This window comes from Heterodontus francisci, chromosome 9 (genome assembly GCF_036365525.1).
Source record: "Heterodontus francisci isolate sHetFra1 chromosome 9, sHetFra1.hap1, whole genome shotgun sequence".
Classification (NCBI taxonomy): Eukaryota; Metazoa; Chordata; class Chondrichthyes; order Heterodontiformes; family Heterodontidae; genus Heterodontus; species Heterodontus francisci.
This window is the reverse complement of record NC_090379.1, coordinates 957,731-977,600: the sequence shown is the minus strand read 5'-3', so window position 1 is coordinate 977,600 and position 19,870 is coordinate 957,731. Positions and strand designations below refer to the sequence as shown.

Here is a 19,870-nt window from a genome sequence, read left to right as displayed (position 1 = left end):
TAGATTTGGAACAGATCTAGCAATGCAAAACTGGGCAGCCATGAGGCGCTGTGGGCCATCAGCAGCAGCAGAATTGTACTCATCCACAATCTGTAACCTCATGGCCCGGCATATCCCCCACTCTACAATTACCATCAAGCCAGGAGACCAACCCTGGATCAATGAAGAGGGCAGGAGGGCATGCCAGGAGCAACACCAGGCATACCTCAAAATGGTGAAGCTACAACCCAGGACCACTTGCATGCCAAACTGCATAAGTAGCATGCGATAGACAGAGCTAAGCGATCCCATAACCAACGGATCAGATCTAAGCTCTGCAGTCCTGCCACATCCAGCCGTGAATGGCGGTGGACAATTAAACAACTAACTGGAGGAGGTGGCTCCACAAATATCCCCATCCTCAATGATGGGGGAGCCCAGCACATCAGTGCGAAAGATAAGGCTGAAACATTTGCAACAATCTTCAGCCAGAAGTGCCGAGTTGATGATCCATCTCGGCCTCCTTCTGAAGTCCCCAGCATCACAGATGCCAGACTTCAGCCAATTCGATTGACTCCGCGTGATATCAAGAAACAACTGAAGGCACTGGATACTGCAAAAGCTATGGGCCTTGACAATATTCCGGCAATAGTACTGAAGACCTGAGCTCCAGAACTTGCCGCGCCCCAAGCCAAGCTGTTCCAGTATAGCTACAACACAGGCATCTACCCTGCAATGTGGAAAATTGCCCAGGTATGACCTGTATACAAAAAGCAGGCTAAGTCCAACCAGGCCAATTACCGCCCCATCAGCCTACTCTCGAACATCAGTAAAGTGATGGAAGGTGTCATCAACAGTGCCATCAAGCGGCACCTGCTTAGCAATAACCTGCTCAGTGACGCTCAGTTTGGGTTCTGCCAGGGCCACTCAGCTCCTGACCTCATTACAGCCTTGGTTCAAGCATGGACAAAAGAGCTGAACTCCAGGAGTGAGGTGAGAGTGACTGCCCTTGACATCAAGGCAGCATTTGACCGAGTATGGCATCAAGGAGCCCTAGCAAAACTGAGGTCAATGGGAATCAGGGGGAAAACCCTCTGCTGGATGGAGTCATACCTAGCGCAAAGGAAAGATGGTTGTGGTTGTTGGAGGTCAATCATCTGAGCTCCAGGACATCACTGCAGGAGTTCCTCAGGGTAGTGTCCTAGGCCCAACCATCTTCAGCTGCTTCATCAATGGCCTTCCTTCAATCATAAGGTCAGAAGTGGAGATGTTCGCTGATGATTGCACAATGTTCAGCACCATTCGTGACTCCTCAGATACTGCAGCAATCCGTGTAGAAATACAGCAAGACCTGGACAATAGCCAGGCTTGGGCTGATAAGTGGCAAGTAATATTCACGCCACACAAGTGCCAGGCAATGACCATCTCCAACAAGATGGAATCTAACCATCTCCCCATGACATTCAATGGCATTACCATCCCTGAATCCCCCACTATCAACATCCTAGGGGCTACCATTGACCAGAAACTGAACTGGAGTAGCCATATAAATACTGTTGCGACAAGAGCAGGTCAGAGGCTCGGAATCCTGAGGCGTGTAACTCACCTCCTGACTCCCCAAAGCCTCTCCATCGTCTACAAGGCACAAGTCAGGAGTGTGATGGCATACTCTCCACTTGCCTGGATGGGTGCAGCTCCAACAACACTCAAGAAGCTCGACACCATCCAGGACAAAGCAGCCCGCTTGATTGGCACCCCATCTACAAACATTCACTACCTCCACCACCGACTCACAGTAGCAGCAGTGTGTACCACCTACGAGATGCACTGCAGCAATGCACCAAGGCTCCTGAGACAGCACCTTCCAAACCCACGACCTCTACCAACTAGAAGGACAAGGGCAGCAAATACATGGGAACACCACCACCTGCAAGTTGTCCTCCAAGTCACACACCATCCTGACTTGGAACGATATCGCCATTCCTTCACTGTCGCTGGGTCAAAATCCTGGAACTCCCTTCCTAACAGCACTGTGGGTGTACCGGCCCCAAATGGACTGCAGCGGTTCAAGAAGGCAGCTCACCACCACCTTCTCAAGGACAATCAGGGATGGGCAATAAATGCTGGCATAGTCAGTGACGCCCACATCCCATGAATGAATAAAAAAAACATTAGATGTGATTTCGCGATTGGACAAGAGGGTTTTTTTGTTACTGTGCTTTGAGCTCACTGTGGAGTCCCTGATTGTAGATAGATCTTGCTTTTTGTTGGGGCCCAGTATTCTTCTTAAACCTTGTTCACTGTCGGAGACTTTTCTCTCTTGGGGTCCATGTGTCTTTAGTGGATTTTGGAGTTCCGTGAGAAAAAGATGGGAGCAGACAGGAGGGGCTCTGGTGAGTCAGCCAGGAGAGGTCTTTTCAGTCCAGGAGCAAACCGCTTTCTCAGTTGAAACTGTACAATTCAAAAAAACCCAGACTGCCAAGCAGGTTAGTCGTGTGACTAACTGGTTTGACCATGTCTGTTTGTGGATTGTATTGGAGCAGGGGATAGCTCCTTTGTTCCCAACGCGGTCTGTTAACATGGAAAAATGTCTTTCCAGCCAGGGTCCTGGCAACCCCTTGTCACAGGCCTTCTCTTCTTCCCAGCAACAATTCTAAATGGCAAAATTAGTGTGCTTCATTCTTGTCAGGTGGGGGCCTGCATGATACCTCCACACCCAGAGGAATGAAATGTGATTTGAGAAAAGCGCATTTCATTAAAAAGGTCGAGAGAAAATATAGATGATACAGGAACAAAAAAATGCATTTCTCTCATTCATTTCCATTCACTCATAAATCCTAAAGCTCATTAAAGTTGCCTGTCTTTTCTTGGTGCCAGTGCTGCTTTAATTGCCCCCTTTTTGGCATCCCAGTAAACATGTGGTTCTCAGGGGAAGTTTTTCTTCAGTTCGTACATTTCCATGACTGCCTAGGGTCTTTGTTCCTGCTGAGGTCTGCCAAGGAGGGAGGGAGGGTTATATTTAATTAGCCCCAATTTGGAGGCTTTTTTCCCCAAAAGAGACAGTAGTGGATGGGTCTATCCTGAACACAGTCAGTGCTTTGCTGAGTCAAAGAACAAAGAACAGTACAGGAATAGGCCATTCGGCCCTCCAAGCCTGCGCCGATCTTGATGCCTGCCTAAACTAAAACCTTCTGCACTTCCGGGGTCCGTATCCCTCTATTCCCATCCTATTCATGTATTTGTCAAGATGCCTCTTAAACGTCACTTTCGTATCTGCTTCCACCACCTCCCCTGGCAGCAAGTTCCAGGCACTCACCACCCTCTGCGTAAAAAACTTGCCTCGCACATCCCCTCTAAACTTTACCCCTCGCACCTTAAACCTATGTCCCCTAGTAACTGACTCTTCCACCCTGGGAAAAAGCTTCTGACTATCCACTCTGTCCATGCCGCTCATAACTTTGTAAACCTCTATCATGTCGCCCCTCCACCTCCGTCGTTCCAGTGAAAACAATCCCAGTTTTTCCAACATCTCCTCATAGCTAATGCCCTCCAGACCAGGCAACATCCTGGTAAATCTCCTCTGCACCCTCTCCGAAGCCTCCACGTCCTTCTGGTAGTGTGGCGACCAGAATTGCACGCAATATTCTAAGTGTGGCCTAACTAAGGTTCTGTACAGCTGCAACATGACTTGCCAATTTTTATACTCGATGCCCCAACCGATGAAGGCAAGCATGCCGTATGCCTTCTTGACTACCTTATCCACCTGCGTTGCCACTTTCAGTGACCTGTGGACCTGTACGCCCAGATCGTTTGTCAATACTCTCTTCCTGTCAATACTCCTAAGGGTTCTGCCATTTACTGTATACCTCCCACCTGCATTAGACCTTCCAAAATGCATTACCTCACATTGGTCCGGATTAAACTCCATCTGCCATTTCTCCGCCCAAGTCTCCAACCGATCTATTTCCTGCTGTATCCTCTGATAATCCTCATCATTATCCGCAACTCCACCAACCTTTGTGTCGTCCGCAAACTTACTAATCAGACCAGCTACATTTTCCTCCAAATCATTTATATATACTACAAACAGCAAAGGTCCCAGCACTGATCCCTATGGAACACCACTAGTCACATCCCTCCATTCAGAAAAACACCCATCCACTGATACCCTCTGTCTTCTATGACCGAGCCAGTTCTGTATCCATCTTGCCAGCTCACCTCTGATCCCGTGTGACTTCACCTTTTGCACCAGTCTGCCATGCGGGACCTTGTCAAAGGCTTTACTAAAGTCCATATAGATAATATCCACTGCCCTGCCTTCATCAATCATCTTTGTCACTTCCTCAAAAAACTCAATCAAATTAGTAAGACACGACCTCCCCTTCACAAAACCATGCTGTCTCTCGCTAATAAGTTTGTTTGTTTCCAAATGGGAGTAAATCCTGTCCCGAAGAATCCTCTCTAATAGTTTCCCTACCACTGACGGAAGGCTCACCGGCCTATAATTTCCTGGATTATCCTTGCCACCCTTCTTAAACAAAGGCACAACATTGGCTATTCTCCAGTCCTCTGGGACCTCACCTGTAGCCAATGAGGATGCAAATATTTCTGTCAAGGCCCCAGCAATTTCTTCCCTTGCCTCCCTCAGTATTCTGGGGTAGATCCCATCAGGCCCTGGGGACTTATCTACCTTAATGCTTTGCAAAACACCCAACACCTCCTCCTTTTTGATAATGAGATGACTGAGACCATCTGCACTCCCTTCCCTAGGCTCATCATCCACCAAGTCCTTCTATTTGGTGAATACTGATGCAAAGTACTCATTTAGCACCTCGCCCATTTCCTCTGGCTCCACACATAGATTCCCATCTCTGTCCTTGAGTGGGCCAACCCTTTCCCTAGTTACCCTCTTGCTCTTCATATATGTATAAAAAGCCTTGGGATTTTCCTTAATCCTGTTTGCCAATGACTTTTCATGACCCCTTTTAGCCCTCCTAATTCCTTGCTTAATTTCCTTCCTACTGTCTTTATATTCCTCAAGGGCTTCATCTGTTCCTAGCCTTCCAGCCCTTACAAATGCTTCCTTTTTCTTTTTGACTAGGATCACAATATCCCGTGTTATCCAAGCTTCCCGAAACTTGCCAAACTTGTCCGTCTTCCTCACAGGAACATGCTGGTCCTGGATTCTAATCAGCTGACATTTGAAAGACTCCCACATGTCAGATGTTGATTTACCCTCAAACAGCCGCCCCCAATCTAAATTCTTCAGTTCCTGCCTAATATTGTTATAATTAGCCTTCCCCCAATTTAGCACCTTCACCCGAGGACTACTCTTATCCTTATCCACAAGTACCTTAAAACTTATGGAATTATGGTCACTGCTCCCGAAATGCTCCCCCACTGAAACTTCGACCACCTGGCCGGGCTCATTCCCCAATACCAGGTCCAGAATGGCCCCATCCCTAGTTGGACTACCTACATACTGTTTCAAGAAGCCCTCCTGGATGCTCCTTACAAATTCTGCCCCATCCAAGACCCTAGCACTAAGTGAGTCCCAGTCAATATTGGGGAAGTTAAAATCACCCACCACTACAACCCTGATACCTTTACATCTTGCCAAAATCTGTCTACATATCTGCTCCTCTACCTCCCGCTGGCTGTTGGGAGGCCTGGAGTAAACCCCCAACATCGTGACTGCACCCTTCCTATTCCTGAGCTCCACCCATATTGCCTCGCTGCATGACCCCTCCAAGGTGTCCTCCCGCAGTACAGCTGTGATATTCTCCTTAACCAGTAATGCAACTCCCCCACCCCTTTTACAGCCCCCTCTATCCCGCCTGAAGCTTCTAAAGCCTGGAACATTTAGCTGCCAATCCTGCCCTTCCCTCAACCAGTCATGCAAAGGCTTTTGACTTTAGGGGGATGAGTGGTTTTCTTTTTTCTGACTGTGGGGAAGGATTCTTTTCTAATCTCCCTTTGTCCTCTGGGACACTGCTGCCTGCAGGTATTTGTGCAGACTTGACTGCATTCTTTTGTGGCACTTTGACTAGGTGAGGCATCACCCTCACCATTTCTGTGCCCCTAGGATCTTTCTTTGTCTCTGCAGGTTCCTATAAATTCTGTTAGGGGTGCTTCTAGTGTCTGTGTTTACAGAGGAGGATATCGGGTCTAACATTTCACATTTTTTGGGGTTGGCTGACCGGAGAGTGGGGATTTTCATCCAGGATTGCTCCCAGACTTTCTTTAACCTGCCCTCTTGGTCACTTTTTCCCCTTCCCTTACTAAACTTTTGCCAGCCTTGTGCCTACCTGCCCCCTTTTGTTCTCGGCAGGAGTCCCTTACCGTTCACCAACCCTCTGCTGGAGGGTCCTCCTAACACTTAGGGGTGCAGGTTTCACTGCAGGTTGGGGTTTCCCTTCAACCTGGCACATGTGGGAACTCTTGCAGTTCTGCAACACATCTTTGTGGAGTATTGGCCAGTCAAATGCTGTCTTATGCGGGCTTTCGTCTTTCGTATACCGGCATGAACAGCCACTATAGCCTCGTGGGCCCTTCTTAATATTTCTCTCTGGTACCTCTATGCACCACTAACTGTCTACTCCTTGCTCTCAGGTCTGTCAGGACAACTCAATTTCCTCATCAGTACCTCATTCTTTAAATTGTAGCAATCAGGAACTCCCTCTGCTTCACTTTCAGATGAGGCAGCCTGTGCTAACTCTCGCAATACTGGGTCAGCTCGCTGAGCCTCAGCTGGGGAAAATCCATTTAATTAATTCCCTGGGGCTCCTAACTTTCCAAAGTCTCGGACAGGCAGATCTCATGGTCATCTGCCTGCAGTGCCAATGCAGTCTCCTCTGGGACAGCTGGTTTGATCATGGCCTGATCCACTATACATTCAGGGGACCGTCTCCTGCCACGGCCCTGTCTCTCTGACCTCCTGCTATCTTTTTTTCGCTACGGGCAGCAGGGGGTGGGGGGGGAAGGCTACCACCTTCACTCCTGCCAGATCATTACCGATAAGCAGGTCAACCCCGTCCAGAGGCAAACTAGGGATAATCCCTTCGGTTACCGGCCCTGAAATCAGGTTGCACTCCAGGTGCACCCGGTGTACAGGTACAGGCATACACTGCCCTCCAATACCATTCACCACCATTCTGGAGTCCTCTGCACTCTTTGGGGGAAAGGTCAGGCCTTTTCCCAGTAAAAGGGATCTAGTGGCCCTTGTCCCTGAGAATTACTGTGGGCCTGCTGACCCCTCGAGGGGTATGGGGATACTTTCCCTTCAAACACAAAACCCTGAACCTTCAGGAATCCTATTAAATTTTCCTGCACTTGCAGTAGTAAGCTTTCTGGGTCTCACTCTTACTACAGTTAAAGCCACAGCTTGTTCTGCTGTGCTTTCCATCAGGGTCACTTCCTCACTGAGCGGGTGTGCACTGATTAACCCTATTGGTGTTCCCTTTAATTTCCAGCAATCAACTCTTAAATACTCTGCTTTATTACAATGGAAGCACACAGGTCTCTGGGTCTCACTCTTGTTCACAACACCTTCCTTTTTAGCTGGAGGAGGGTCCCCTGTGTCTCCTGCTTTCCTTTCTCTCCCAGGACTGCTTGGGCTCTTATCACCTTCCCATCCTTTGTCCTTTTCGGATTTGTGGGGCTGACTAGGAAAGGTTCTCCCCTGGGAAACCGACATAATTTAAAGCAAACTCATCAGCCAGAACAGCTGCTTGCCGGGTTCTCTGGACCCCTGCTCCTCTACATGGGTCTTTATGGAGAGTAGGAGAGAGTGTTTAAATTCCTCTAACAGGATTACTTCTCTGAGGTTCTCATAGCTCAGCTGTACTTTAAGAGCCCTCAGCCACTGGTCAAAAGACAACTGCTTACTTCTTTCAAACTCCAGATAAATTTGATTAGCTTGCTTCTTGAAGGTTCTAAACTTTTGGCGATAGGTTTTGGGTACTAATTCATATGGCCCAAGGATAGCATTTTTGGTCAGTTCATAATTTGATGAACTCTCATCTGGCAAGAGGGAATAAATCTCATGGGCTTTTCCAGTTAGCTTGCTCTGTAATAAAGGAGACCAGGCCTCAGCTGGCCATTTTATCTGCCTTGCCAGTTTCTCAAAAGACACAAAAAACGCTTCCACATCTTCCTCATTGAATTTTGGAAATAGTTGAGCTAGTTTTAACAATTTTGTACCCAGCCCTGAATCATGTTCCTCCATATTGGCCATGCTTTCTCTGGGGTTACTCTGTCGCCCCTAGTTAACTCAAGCTACTTCAACTCTCTTTCTTCGCATTCTTTCTGGAAGCTTCTTTCTCTCTCTGTCGCCTTTCATTTTCTTCATGTTCCTTCTGGAAGGATCTTTCTTTCTCTTTCCCTATCTTCTAATTCAAGTTTCCTTTGATCCAAATGTAACTTTGCTAGCAGTACCCTGTCTGGGTCTGCTTCTAACCCTGTTTCTGCTGCTTCAGTTTGAAGCGGAAAATGGTTGGCCACTAGCCTTAGGAGTTCAGACTTCCTAGTCTTGCCACATACAGTAATCCCACACTGCTCAGCCATTTTCCTCATAGACAGTGCTTTTAACTTATCCCAAGTTACTTCACCCTGGCTTGGAGAGCTACTAGCTTCAGTCGCATACATGTTAGTATTCAAGCACACACAACCACAAGAAAACCTGTATTGAAACCTCGCCTTTTTTTTGATTGGGAACAATTTGGCTTCCCACTTCCAATTTCTCTCGTTTGTCTGTGGGTCAATTCTGGAAACCAGCACCCAAATTTCTGTTATGACCAAGTGAGAAAGAGGTCTAAGGTTCCCTTTCAGCCTTCACCTGGTCTTACTGTAACAGGGTTTTATTTTTAAACACACTGTGTTTTTATTTCCTCCTTGGTGAATCCTTGTTCATCGCTTTCCAATTATAAGGCAAAGAAACCAACACAAACAGGCTTTCTTAGGTTTAAAGAAGAAAAGTTGAAATTCATCATACTTGAACTCTAATTTGGCTAACACCTATGGATACACGATGTGCCCATGCTAGCATGCATATGTGAGACACACATGCAGACAGGGACAGAAAAAGCAGAAGAAAAAATAAAGTGTAAAAGTTTGAGGCAATCTCTGAAGAGGGTTTTTTTGTTACTGCGCTTTGCACTCGCTGTGGAGTCCCTGATTGTAGGTAGATCTTACATTTCATTGGGGCCCAGTATTATTCTTAAACCTTGTTCACTGTAGGAGACTTTTCTCTCTTGGGGTTCATGTGTCTTCAGTGGGTTTTGGAGTTCCGTGAGAAAGAGATGGGAGCAGACAGGAGGGGCTCTGGCGAGCCAGCCAGGAGAGGTCTTTTCAATCCAGGAGCAAACAGCTTTCTGCAGACTCTCAGTTCAAACTGTACAATTCAGAAAAAAACCCAGACTGCCAAGCAGGTTAGTCATGTGATTAACTGGTTTGACCATGTCTGTTTGTGGATTGTATTGGAGCAGGGGATAGCTCCTTTGTTCCCAATGCAGTCTGTTGATATGGAAAAATGTCTTTCCAGCCAGGGTCCTGGCAACCCCTTGTCACAGGTCTTCTCTTCTTCCCAGCAACAATTCTAAAATTTAATGTCCGTGTGGTGAAATTAATATGCCTCATTCTTGGCAGGTGGGGGCCTGCATGAAGCCACACAGATCCTTCTGCATCTCAGAGCTCTGCAAACTCTCACCATTTAGATAATATGCTTCTTTTTTATTCTTCCTGCCAAAATGGACAATTCACTTTTTCCCACATTATACTCCACTTGTCAGATCTTTGCCCACTCACTTAATCTGTCGATATCCCTTTGTAGCCTCCTTACGTCCTCTTCACAACTTACTGTCTTACCTTTGTGTCATCAGCAAATTTAGCAACCACACCAATGTTTTAATCTGTGCCCAAAACAGGGCACAGAGTGAGACAGGACATGAACCCTGCTGCTCTGTGATGTGACATCAATCCCTGCTGTATGAAATTACACAAAAACATAAACTCCAACTTCAAACACATACCAAGTCATTGAGGAATATAAAATTGGTACACCTTTTGCCTGGAGGCAGTCCTTTAATATCCACACCACGTAAAACTAAAACTCAACAGCACCAGATAGGCTTGTGTCACCCAACCCATAAGCATGGTCACCCCAAACACTTTCCTTCCTCATTGACAGACTGAAAGTCCTTTGAATTTGAATGCTCATTTGTGTACCATAATTTAATGGGTTTGGCTGTGGTTAATGTTGTCTGGGTTGGTATAACCCTTACAGCTAGATCCTGATTGTAAGAGAAAGTGGGGCATAATTTATGAGTAATTGCTTTCACTGTGTGTGTTGGGAGACTCAACGTATAGCCCAGAAAGGTTATTGAAGTGAAACCAGATGCTGCTTGATTTTATCTATGGTCTCGTCAGTCTCACCTAACAATTTGCATCGCAAACTGAGGTGATGCTCAAAGATCAAAATGGGATTCATCTTTCCACCAGGCTTCCAGATGAAGGTAATTTCTCCATCCATGTGTTATGCAAATATGAACATCTGGAAACTGGCAAGGCATCAGGAATTCGGGGAGTATAAAGAAAACTATTTTGTGCCATTACGCTAGATATTCAAATATAGGGAAATATGTCTAACATGTAAATAGTGTATTTTAATTTGCTGTTTCAGAAGATTCTTAAAATATGAGTAATCTCCCAGTTAGATCAGTAGAATATTAGAGAGATGGTCACATACCTGTTAACATGCTGCTGAAAAGCATTGCAGGGAAGTAATGATGATAATAGAGGATTCGGCCCATCAGGTAGAATGGTAAATAATGGAGCAACCAGCCCAGCAGCACCTGCCTGGCTCCACTTAGAATAATGCAAGCACGTTCTGAATTAAATTAAATCACTGTTAATGCAATGCTCTCTCTTTTGAAAGCGTCACACAAACACATAACTCGTCCTTTTCCCCACTCCAAATAAAAACATTTTTCCATCAGTTTGTGGGATGCGGGCATCACTAGCTAAGCCAGCATCCATTGCCCATCCCTAATTTCTCTTGAAAAGGTGGTAGTGAGCTGCCTTCTCAAACCGCTGCAGTCCTTGGGATGTAGGTATACCAACAGTGCTGTTAGGAAGGGAGTTGCATCTATACAGAGTCTGCAATGTCCCATGGTGCTTCACGAGCAGTAGCAATCAAAACTTGACACTGAGCCACAGCAGAAGGTATCAGGACAGATCAAAAGGGTAGGTTTTAAGGAGCATATTAAAGGGGGAGAGGAAGTAAAGGGGCAAAGAGGTTTAGGGAGTAAACTTCAGAACTTAGGGCCGAGTCTTTTATTTATTTAGAGTGAAGCATTACAAGCATCTACCTCCTAACTCAACCCTCAAAGAACAAAGAAAATTACAGCACAGGAACAGGCCCTTCGGCCTTCCAAGCCTGCGCCGATCCAGATCCTCTATCTAAACATGTCGCCTATTTTCTAAGGGTCTGTATCTCTTTGCTTCCTGCTCATTCATGTATCTGTCTAGATAAATCTTAAAAGACGCCATCGTGCCCGCGTCTACCACCTCCGCTGGCAACGAGTTCCAGGCACCCACCACCCTCTGCGTAAAGAACTTTCCATGCATATCCCCCCTCACGCAGTTTCAGTATTATACAGTATTATATTTAGTCTCTTTATACGTGCTCAAGCAAGGCCTCATTACCACCCTCCAATTCTATATAATTAAACACAATTGATATACAATTAACAACCCCAGTTTTTGTTGACCTACACTCTATCCTGGTCAAACAATGTCTTGATTTTACAATTCACATCCTTGCTTTCAAACCCTTCCACAGGCTTTGACCCTCCCTATCTTTAATCCCCTCCAGCCCCACAACCCTCCCAAGATACCTGTACTCCTGTAATTCTGGTTTCTTGGGCACCCCTGATTTTAAACGCTCCACCATTGTTGGCTGCCTAGGCCCTAAACTGTGGAATTCCCTCCCTAAACCTCTCCACCCTGCTTTCCTCCTTATAAGATGTTCCTTAAAACCTAGCTCTTTGATCAAGCTTTTCATCATCTGACCTCATATCTCCTAAGGTAGCTCGGTGTGACATCTTGCTTTATAATGCTCCTGGGAAGCAACCTGAAATGTTTTATTACGTTAATAATAAGCTGGGCTGAGAGATGGCAAATGGAGTTTAATGCGGAGAAGTGTGAGGTGATTCACTTTGGAAGGAGTAACAGCAATGCAGAGTACTGGGCTAATGGGAAGATTCTTGGTAGTGTAGATGAACAGAGAGATCTTGGTGTCCAGGTACATAAATCCCTGAAAGTTGCTACCCAGGTTAATAGGGCTGTTAAGAAGGCATATGGTGTGTTAGCTTTTATTAGTAGGGGGATCGAGTTTCGGAGCCACAAGGTCATGATGCAGCTGTACAAAACTCTGGTGAGGCCGCACCTTGAGTATTGCGTGCAGTTCTGGTCACCGCATTATAGGAAGGATGTGGAAGCTTTGGAAAGGGTGCAGAGGAGATTTACTAGGATGTTGCCTGGTATGGAAGGAAGGTCTTACGAGGAAAGGCTGAGGGACTTGGGGTCGTTTTCGTTAGAGAGAAGGAGGAGGAGAGGTGACTTAATAGAGACATACAAGATAATCAGAGGGTTAGATAGGGTGGATAGTGAGAGTCTTTTTCCTCGGATGATGATGGCAAACACGAGGGGACATAGCTTTAAGTTGAGGGGTGAAAGATATAGGACAGATGTCAGAGGTAGTTTCTTTACGCAGAGAGTAGTTGGGGCGTGGAACGCCCTGCCTGCAATAGTAGTAGACTCGCCAACTTTAAGGGCATTTAAGTGGTCATTGGATAGACATATGGATGAAAATGGAATAGTCAAGGTCAGATGGTCGGCGCAACATCGAGGGCCGAAGGGCCTGTACTGCGCTGTAATGTTCTAATGTTCTAATGTTAAAGACGCCATAAAAATAAAAGTTGTTGTAGATCTCAATTGCATGGCTGCTCTCTCAATGTTTTCCATAACCTCTATGGGCTGAAATTTATGGTGCCGTAAACAAGGGCGGACCAGACATTGCAGAGCCGCTGCGATATTCAGCGCGGCAGCTCATTTAAATGGCCGGGGCGGACCCATCACCCCGATGACATGGAGAGGGTGGACTGTCCGTCCCAGCAATGGCGTCAGCAGCCTTTGTGCAGGCACTGATGCCATTTTTAAAGGGATTTGAGCCCTTCCATTTAATTTATTTAAGGAACGAGAATACAAAATTTTTTTTTAAACATTTAAATTTCCCCTCTCCCACCCCCCCAATAACCATGCAATGTATTACTTGTCCTCTCCCCCTGCAAAACACTTCCCCTGCCCACCTGATCTTTCCCCCTACCAAAGTGCATAAACTGTGCACTGTAACCCTTCCCACCATCCCCTACACCAATCAGATGAGTGTGACCCTGCTCCCCCAACTCCCACACTATAAAACCTAGCTGCTCCCTCCATCCCATCAATGTTCCGCCTCGGATCCCCAGACAGGCATCCGCAGGCACTGGAGTGCCAGCCGCCAGCACCAATATCACTCCGGTAGAGATGGCAGGAGCACGACGGTCATTAATCCAGGCACTAACATTAATTTACCGATTGAAATTGGGCTTCCGTCACCGAGTAACGGGGGGCCGGTGCGGCAATATGAGGCCGGGCCTTCCCAGCGTCGAGGTCCATGGCGGGCCTCACCTGGAGGTCCTCCAACTGCCATGACTACCGACGTTGGGAAGCCTGTAAGACTCAGCCCTCTATCATCACCCTGCGAGGGGAGCAGGGTCTGCCTGCCCGCCCTTCCCGTGCGAGAGAAGCAGGGTCCGCCCGCCCTTCCCGTGCGAGGGAAGCAGGGTCCGCCCGCCCTTCCCGTGCGAGGGAAGCAGGGTCCTCCCGCCCTTCCCGTGCGAGGGAAGCAGGGTCCTCCCGCCCTTCCCGTGCGAGGGAAGCAGGGTCCTCCCGCCCTTCCCGTGCGAGGGAAGCAGGGTCCTCCCGCCCTTCCCGTGCGAGGGAAGCAGGGTCCTCCCGCCCTTCCCGTGCGAGGGAAGCAGGGTCCTCCCGCCCTTCCCGTGCGAGGGAAGCAGGGTCCTCCCGCCCTTCCCGTGCGAGGGAAGCAGGGTCCTCCCGCCCTTCCCGTGCGAGGGAAGCAGGGTCCTCCCGCCCTTCCCGTGCGAGGGAAGCAGGGTCCTCCCGCCCTTCCCGTGCGAGGGAAGCAGGGTCCTCCCGCCCTTCCCGTGCGAGGGAAGCAGGGTCCTCCCGCCCTTCCCGTGCGAGGGAAGCAGGGTCCTCCCGCCCTTCCCGTGCGAGGGAAGCAGGGTCCTCCCGCCCTTCCCGTGCGAGGGAAGCAGGGTCCTCCCGCCCTTCCCGTGCGAGGGAAGCAGGGTCCTCCCGCCCTTCCCGTGCGAGGGAAGCAGGGTCCTCCCGCCCTTCCCGTGCGAGGGAAGCAGGGTCCTCCCGCCCTTCCCGTGCGAGGGAAGCAGGGTCCTCCCGCCCTTCCCGTGCGAGGGAAGCAGGGTCCTCCCGCCCTTCCCGTGCGAGGGAAGCAGGGTCCTCCCGCCCTTCCCATGTGAGGGAAGCAGCGTCTGCCCGCATCCCCCCATCCTCAGGGAAGCAGGGTCCGCCCGCCCGCCCTCCCCATGCGAGGGAAGCAGGGTCCGCACGCCCCACGCAAGGGAAGCAGGGTCCAGTCACCCACCCACCCCGTGCGAGGGGAGCAGCGTCTGCCCGCATCCCCCCATCCTCAGGGAAGCAGGGTCCGCACGCCCGCCCTCCCCGTGAGAGGGAAGCAGGGTCCGCACGCCCGCCCTCCCCGTGCGAGGGAAGCAGGGTCCGCACGCCCCACGTAAGGGAAGCAGGGTCCAGTCACCCACCCACCCTGTGCGAGGGGAGCAGCGACTGCCCGCATCCCCCCATCCTCAGGGAGCAGGGTCTGGCCGCCCCTTGCAAGGGGAGCAGGGTGTCTCCATCCTCATCATTAGATTAGATTAGATTAGAGATACAGCACTGAAACAGGCCCTTCGGCCCACCGAGTCTGTGCCGAACATCAACCACCCATTTATACTAATCCTACACTAATCCCATATTCCTACCAAACATCCCCACCTCATGCAAGCATATTAACTTTATCTAAAAAATGAGGTATCATGTTGAAATGGAGCTGGAATCCTTTTTTTCCTTTTTGGCCTCCTTGTCTCGAGAGACAATGGGTAAACGTCTGGAGGTGGTCAGTGGTTTGTGAAGCAGTGCCTGGAGTGGCTATAAAGGCCAATTCTAGAGTGACAGACTCTTCCACAGGCACTGCAGGTATAGTTGGTTGTCGGGGCTGTTACACAGTTGGCTCTCTCCTTACACTGCTGTCTTTTTTTCTGCCAACCGCTGAATCTCTTCGACTCGCCTCTCTTCAGCCCCGCCTTTGTAGCTGTCCGCCAGCTTTAGCGATCACTGGCAACTGGCTCCCACAACTTGTGGTCAATGTTGCATACTACATGTCGCGTTTGTAAACGTCTTTAAAGTGGAGACATGGACGGCCGGTGGGTCTGATACCAGTGTCAGGTTCGCTGTACGATACATCCTTGGGAATCCTGCCATCTTCCATGCGGCTCACATGACCAAGCCATTTCAAGTGCTGCTGGCTCAGTAGGACGTACATGCTGGGGATACTGGCTGCCTCGAGGACTTCTGTGTTGCAGATACGATCCGGCCACCTGATGCCAAGGATTCTCTGAGACAGTGAAGATGGAATGCGTTGAGACGTCGCTCTTGGCTGACATATGTTATCCAGGCCTCGCTGCCGTAGAGCAAAGTACTGAGGATACAGGCTTGATACACTCGGACATTGGTGTTCCATGTCAATGCAGCATTTTCCCACACCCTCTTGGCCAGTCTGGACATAGCAGCAGACGCCTTTCCCACGTGCTTGTTGATTTCTGCATCGAGAGACAGGTTGCTGGTGATGATTGAGCCTAGGTAGGTGAACTTTTGAACCACTTCCAGAGCATGGTTGCCAATATTGATAAATGGAGCATTTCCGACGTCCTGTCCCATGATGCTCATTTTCTTGAAACTGATGGTTAGGCCAAATTTGTTGCATGCAGCCGCAAGCCTGTCGATGAGTCTCCGCAGACACTCTTTCGTGTGGGATGTTAATGCAGCATCGTCAGTAAAGAGCAGTTCGCTGATGAGGACCTTCCGTACTTTGGTCTTTGCCCTAAGACGGGAAATCTTGAACAATCTGCCAACTGATCTTGTGTGGAGGAAAATTCCTTCTTCTGAAGACTTGAACGCGTGAGAGAGAAGCAGTGAGAAGATTCCAAAGTGTAGGTGCGAGAACACAGCCCTGTTTCACACCACTCAGGATGGGAGCTGGAAGACAATGCAATAAAGCAGTAATTTATCAGTTTACTGACCTCTGACACGGTGAATTGGCCGATATCCTCGTTGCAAGGAGACTGCCGTAATGCTTAAGAGAATCATGTAGAGAACAAGGCTGGACAAATTCAGCCACCAAATCACCTAAACGGGAGATAGCACAGTTAGTCAGAGTGCAGACAATTCCTTACTTTTGACTATCAGAGCGATATCTCTGGAACATTCATCAACAGATGATACAAAGGTTGGTGGAGTTGTGGATACCGAGGAGGGCTATTGTCGTCTGCAAAGGGACTTGGATAGGTTGCAGTGCTGGGCTGAAAAGTGGCAGATGGAGTTTAACCCTGAAAAGTGTGAGGTCGTCCATTTTGGAAGGACAAACACGAATGCAAAATACTGGGTTAACGGTAGGGTTCTTGGGCATGTGGAGGAGCAGAGAGACCTTGGGGTCTATGTGCATAGATCGTTGAAAGTTGCAACTCAAGTGGATAGGGCTGTGAAGAAGGCATATGGGGTGTTAGCGTTCATTAGCAGAGGGATTGAATTTAAGAGCCGTGAGGTGATGATGCAGCTGTACAGGACCTTGGTAAGGCCTCATTTGGAGTACTGTGTGCAGTTCTGGTCGCCTCATTTTAGGAAGGATGTGGAAGCCTTGGAGAGGGTGCAGAGGAGATTTACCAGGATGTTGCCTGGAATGGAGAATAAGTCTTACGAGGAAAGGTTGAACATTCTAGGCCTCTTCTCATTAGAACGGAGAAGGATGAGGGGTGACATGATAGAGGTTTATAAGATGATCAGGGGAATAGATAGGGTAGACAGTCAGAAACTTTTTCCCCGGGTGGAGCAAAGCGTTACAAGGGGTCATAAATTTAAGGTGAAGGGTGGGAGATATAAGGGGGATGTCAGGGGAAGGTTCTTTACCCAGAGAGTGGTCGGGGCATGGAATGCCTTGCCTGGGGAAGTTGTTGAGTCAGAAACTTTAGGGACTTTCAAACGGCTTTTAGATAGGTATATGGATAAAGGAGAATGATGGGGTATAGATTAAATTGTCCTTGACAGAGGACAAAGGATCGGCACAACATCGTGGGCCGAAGGGCCTGTTCTGTGCTGTATTTTCTATGTTCTATGTTCTAATGTGACAGATGAAGCAGGGAGATTTGCAGAGACTGAAATTACTTCAGCTCACAGCCTCAATTTTTTAAAAATTCTTTGATGGGATGTGGGTATTCCTGGGAAGACCAGCATTTATTGCCTATCCAGAGTTGCCCTTGAAAAGATGGTGAGCCGCCTTGAACCACTACAGTCCATCTGGTGTAGGTACTCCCACAGTGCTGTTATGAAGGGAGTTCCAGGATTTTGACCCAGTGACAGTGAAGGAACGGCAATATATTCCCAAATCAGGATGGTGTGTAACTTGGAGGGGAACTGGAGGGGTGGTGTTCCCATGTGTTTGCTGTCCTTGTCCTTCTATGTGGTAGAGGTTGTGGTTTGGAAGGTGCTATCTGTCGAATGAAGTTTGGTTTGTTGCTGCAGTGCATCTTGCAGCTGGTACACACTGCTGCCACTGTGTGTCGGTGGTGGAGGGAGTGAACGTTGAAGGTGGTGGATGTGATGCCGAGTAAGCGGGCTGCACTGAGTGTGAAGAAGGGAGTTTGGCAAGTGAGTGAATTTTAAGGATTAATTTCTCAAGACTAGTTTTTTTTTGCATCGAGCAATTAATTGAAATTCCTCGGTTAGTGAAGAGGTAAGTTAGGTTTCTTGCCGTTTTAAACAGGGGTATACAAACACTGAGTAGTTGTAGCTAGTTAATTAGGTAGCTAGTTTAAACTGGTTTCTGAGCTCTAGCAGAGCTGACACAGCATTGTTTTCAGAGTGTAAATTCAGGGGACTCTCAGTGCTGCTCGTCTGCATTGAGTGCTGCTGGAGGGGACAGAGTGGGAAGAAGGGAGTTTGGTAATTGAGGGAGTTCGGGAAGGAGGGGAACTATAAATTAAGAAAAAAATTAATTTGAATGCACAGAGTGTAAAGTGGGAGTTTGGTGCGTGAGGGAGGGGCTCCTTCCTTTCTTTCTTCCATAAGAATATATGAAATAGGAGCAGGAGTAGGCCCATTCAGCCCCACAAGCCTGCCCCGCCATTCAATAAGATCATGGCTAATCTGTCCCAGTCCTCAACTTCTCTTTCGGGCCTGCTCTGCCTAACCCTCGACTCCCCGAGATTTCAAAAATCTATCTACCTCCTCCTTAAATACATTTAGCGACCTAGCCGCCACAACTCTCTGAGGAAGAGAATTCCAGAGATTCACCACCCTCTGAGAAAAGAAATTCCTTTGCATCTCAGTTTTAAATGTGTGCCCCCTTATTCTGTAATTATGTCCACGAGTTTGAGATTCCCCCACCAGTATGTTTCCATAAGAACACCTCTCATTCTTCTAAACTCCAGTGAATAAAGGCCTAACCTGTTTCACCGTTCTTGATAAGACAACCCCTTCATCCCAGGAATCAGCCGAGTGAACCTTTTCTGAACTGCCTCCAATGCTAGTATATCCTTCTTTAAATACGGGGACCAAAACTGTACGCAGTACTTCAGGTGTGGCCTCACCAACACCCTGTACAGTTGCAACAGGTCTTCCCCAGCAATAAAGGCCAAAATTCCATTTGCCTTCCTAATTACTTGCTGCACCTGCATGCTAACTTTTTGTGTTTCATGTACAAGAACACCCAGATCCCTCTGTACTGCAGTATTTTGTAGTCTTTCTCCATTTAAATAATAATCTGCCTTTTTATTCTTCCTACCAAAGTGGATTACCTCACACTTTCCCACATTGAACACCATCTGCCAAATTTTTGCCCACTCACTTAACCTATCTGTATCCTTTTGCAGATTCTTTGTGGCCTCATCACAACATACCTTCCCACCTATTTTTGTATAGTCAGCAAATTGGATACACTACACTCTGTCCCTTCCTCCAAGTCATTAATATAGATATATAATAGCTGAGGCCCTGGCACCTCATTAGTTATGGCTTTCCAACCTGAAAAAGACCCATTGACCCAGATCCCTTCCTGTCACTCTGATTAATGTATGTTCCTTCACCACCCTGCCCCTCTGTTCTCTCGTTACGTTCCGACTTTTTAAACTTCCTTTCAATTGAACCCTCCCCCCCCACCACTATTTAGTTTAAAGCCTTATCTACAACCCTAGTTATATGATTCGCCAGGATACTGGTCCCAGCATGGTTCAAGTGAAGTCCATCCCAACGGAACAGCTCTCTCTTTCCCCAATACTGGTGCCAGTGTCCCATGAATTGGAACCCATTTCTCCCACAGCAATCTTTGAGCCACACATTTACCTCTCTAATCTTATTTACCCTATGCCTATTAGCACGTGGCTCAGGTAGTAATCCGGAGATTATCTTTGTGGTTCTGCTTTTTAATTTGGCCCCGAGCTGCTCATAGTCCCTCAGCAGAACCTATTTTCTAGTCCTACCTATG

The 19,870-nt window shown here is 48.1% G+C and overlaps 1 protein-coding gene across 3 annotated transcripts in view; it reads right to left on the bottom strand.

Annotated features, from left to right (window-relative positions):
• The window catches only part of pomt2 (protein-O-mannosyltransferase 2), a 266,777-nt gene that overhangs the window by 11,883 nt on the left and 235,024 nt on the right, over positions 1-19,870 (bottom strand). For all 3 annotated transcript variants that reach the window (XM_068038417.1, XM_068038418.1, XM_068038419.1), the window contains 2 exons: positions 16,416-16,521; positions 10,724-10,864 (listed from right to left, as the gene is read on the bottom strand). In XM_068038417.1, coding sequence (XP_067894518.1) covers positions 10,724-10,864; positions 16,416-16,521 — 247 coding nt within the window. The remainder of the gene's footprint in view (positions 1-10,723; positions 10,865-16,415; positions 16,522-19,870) is intronic.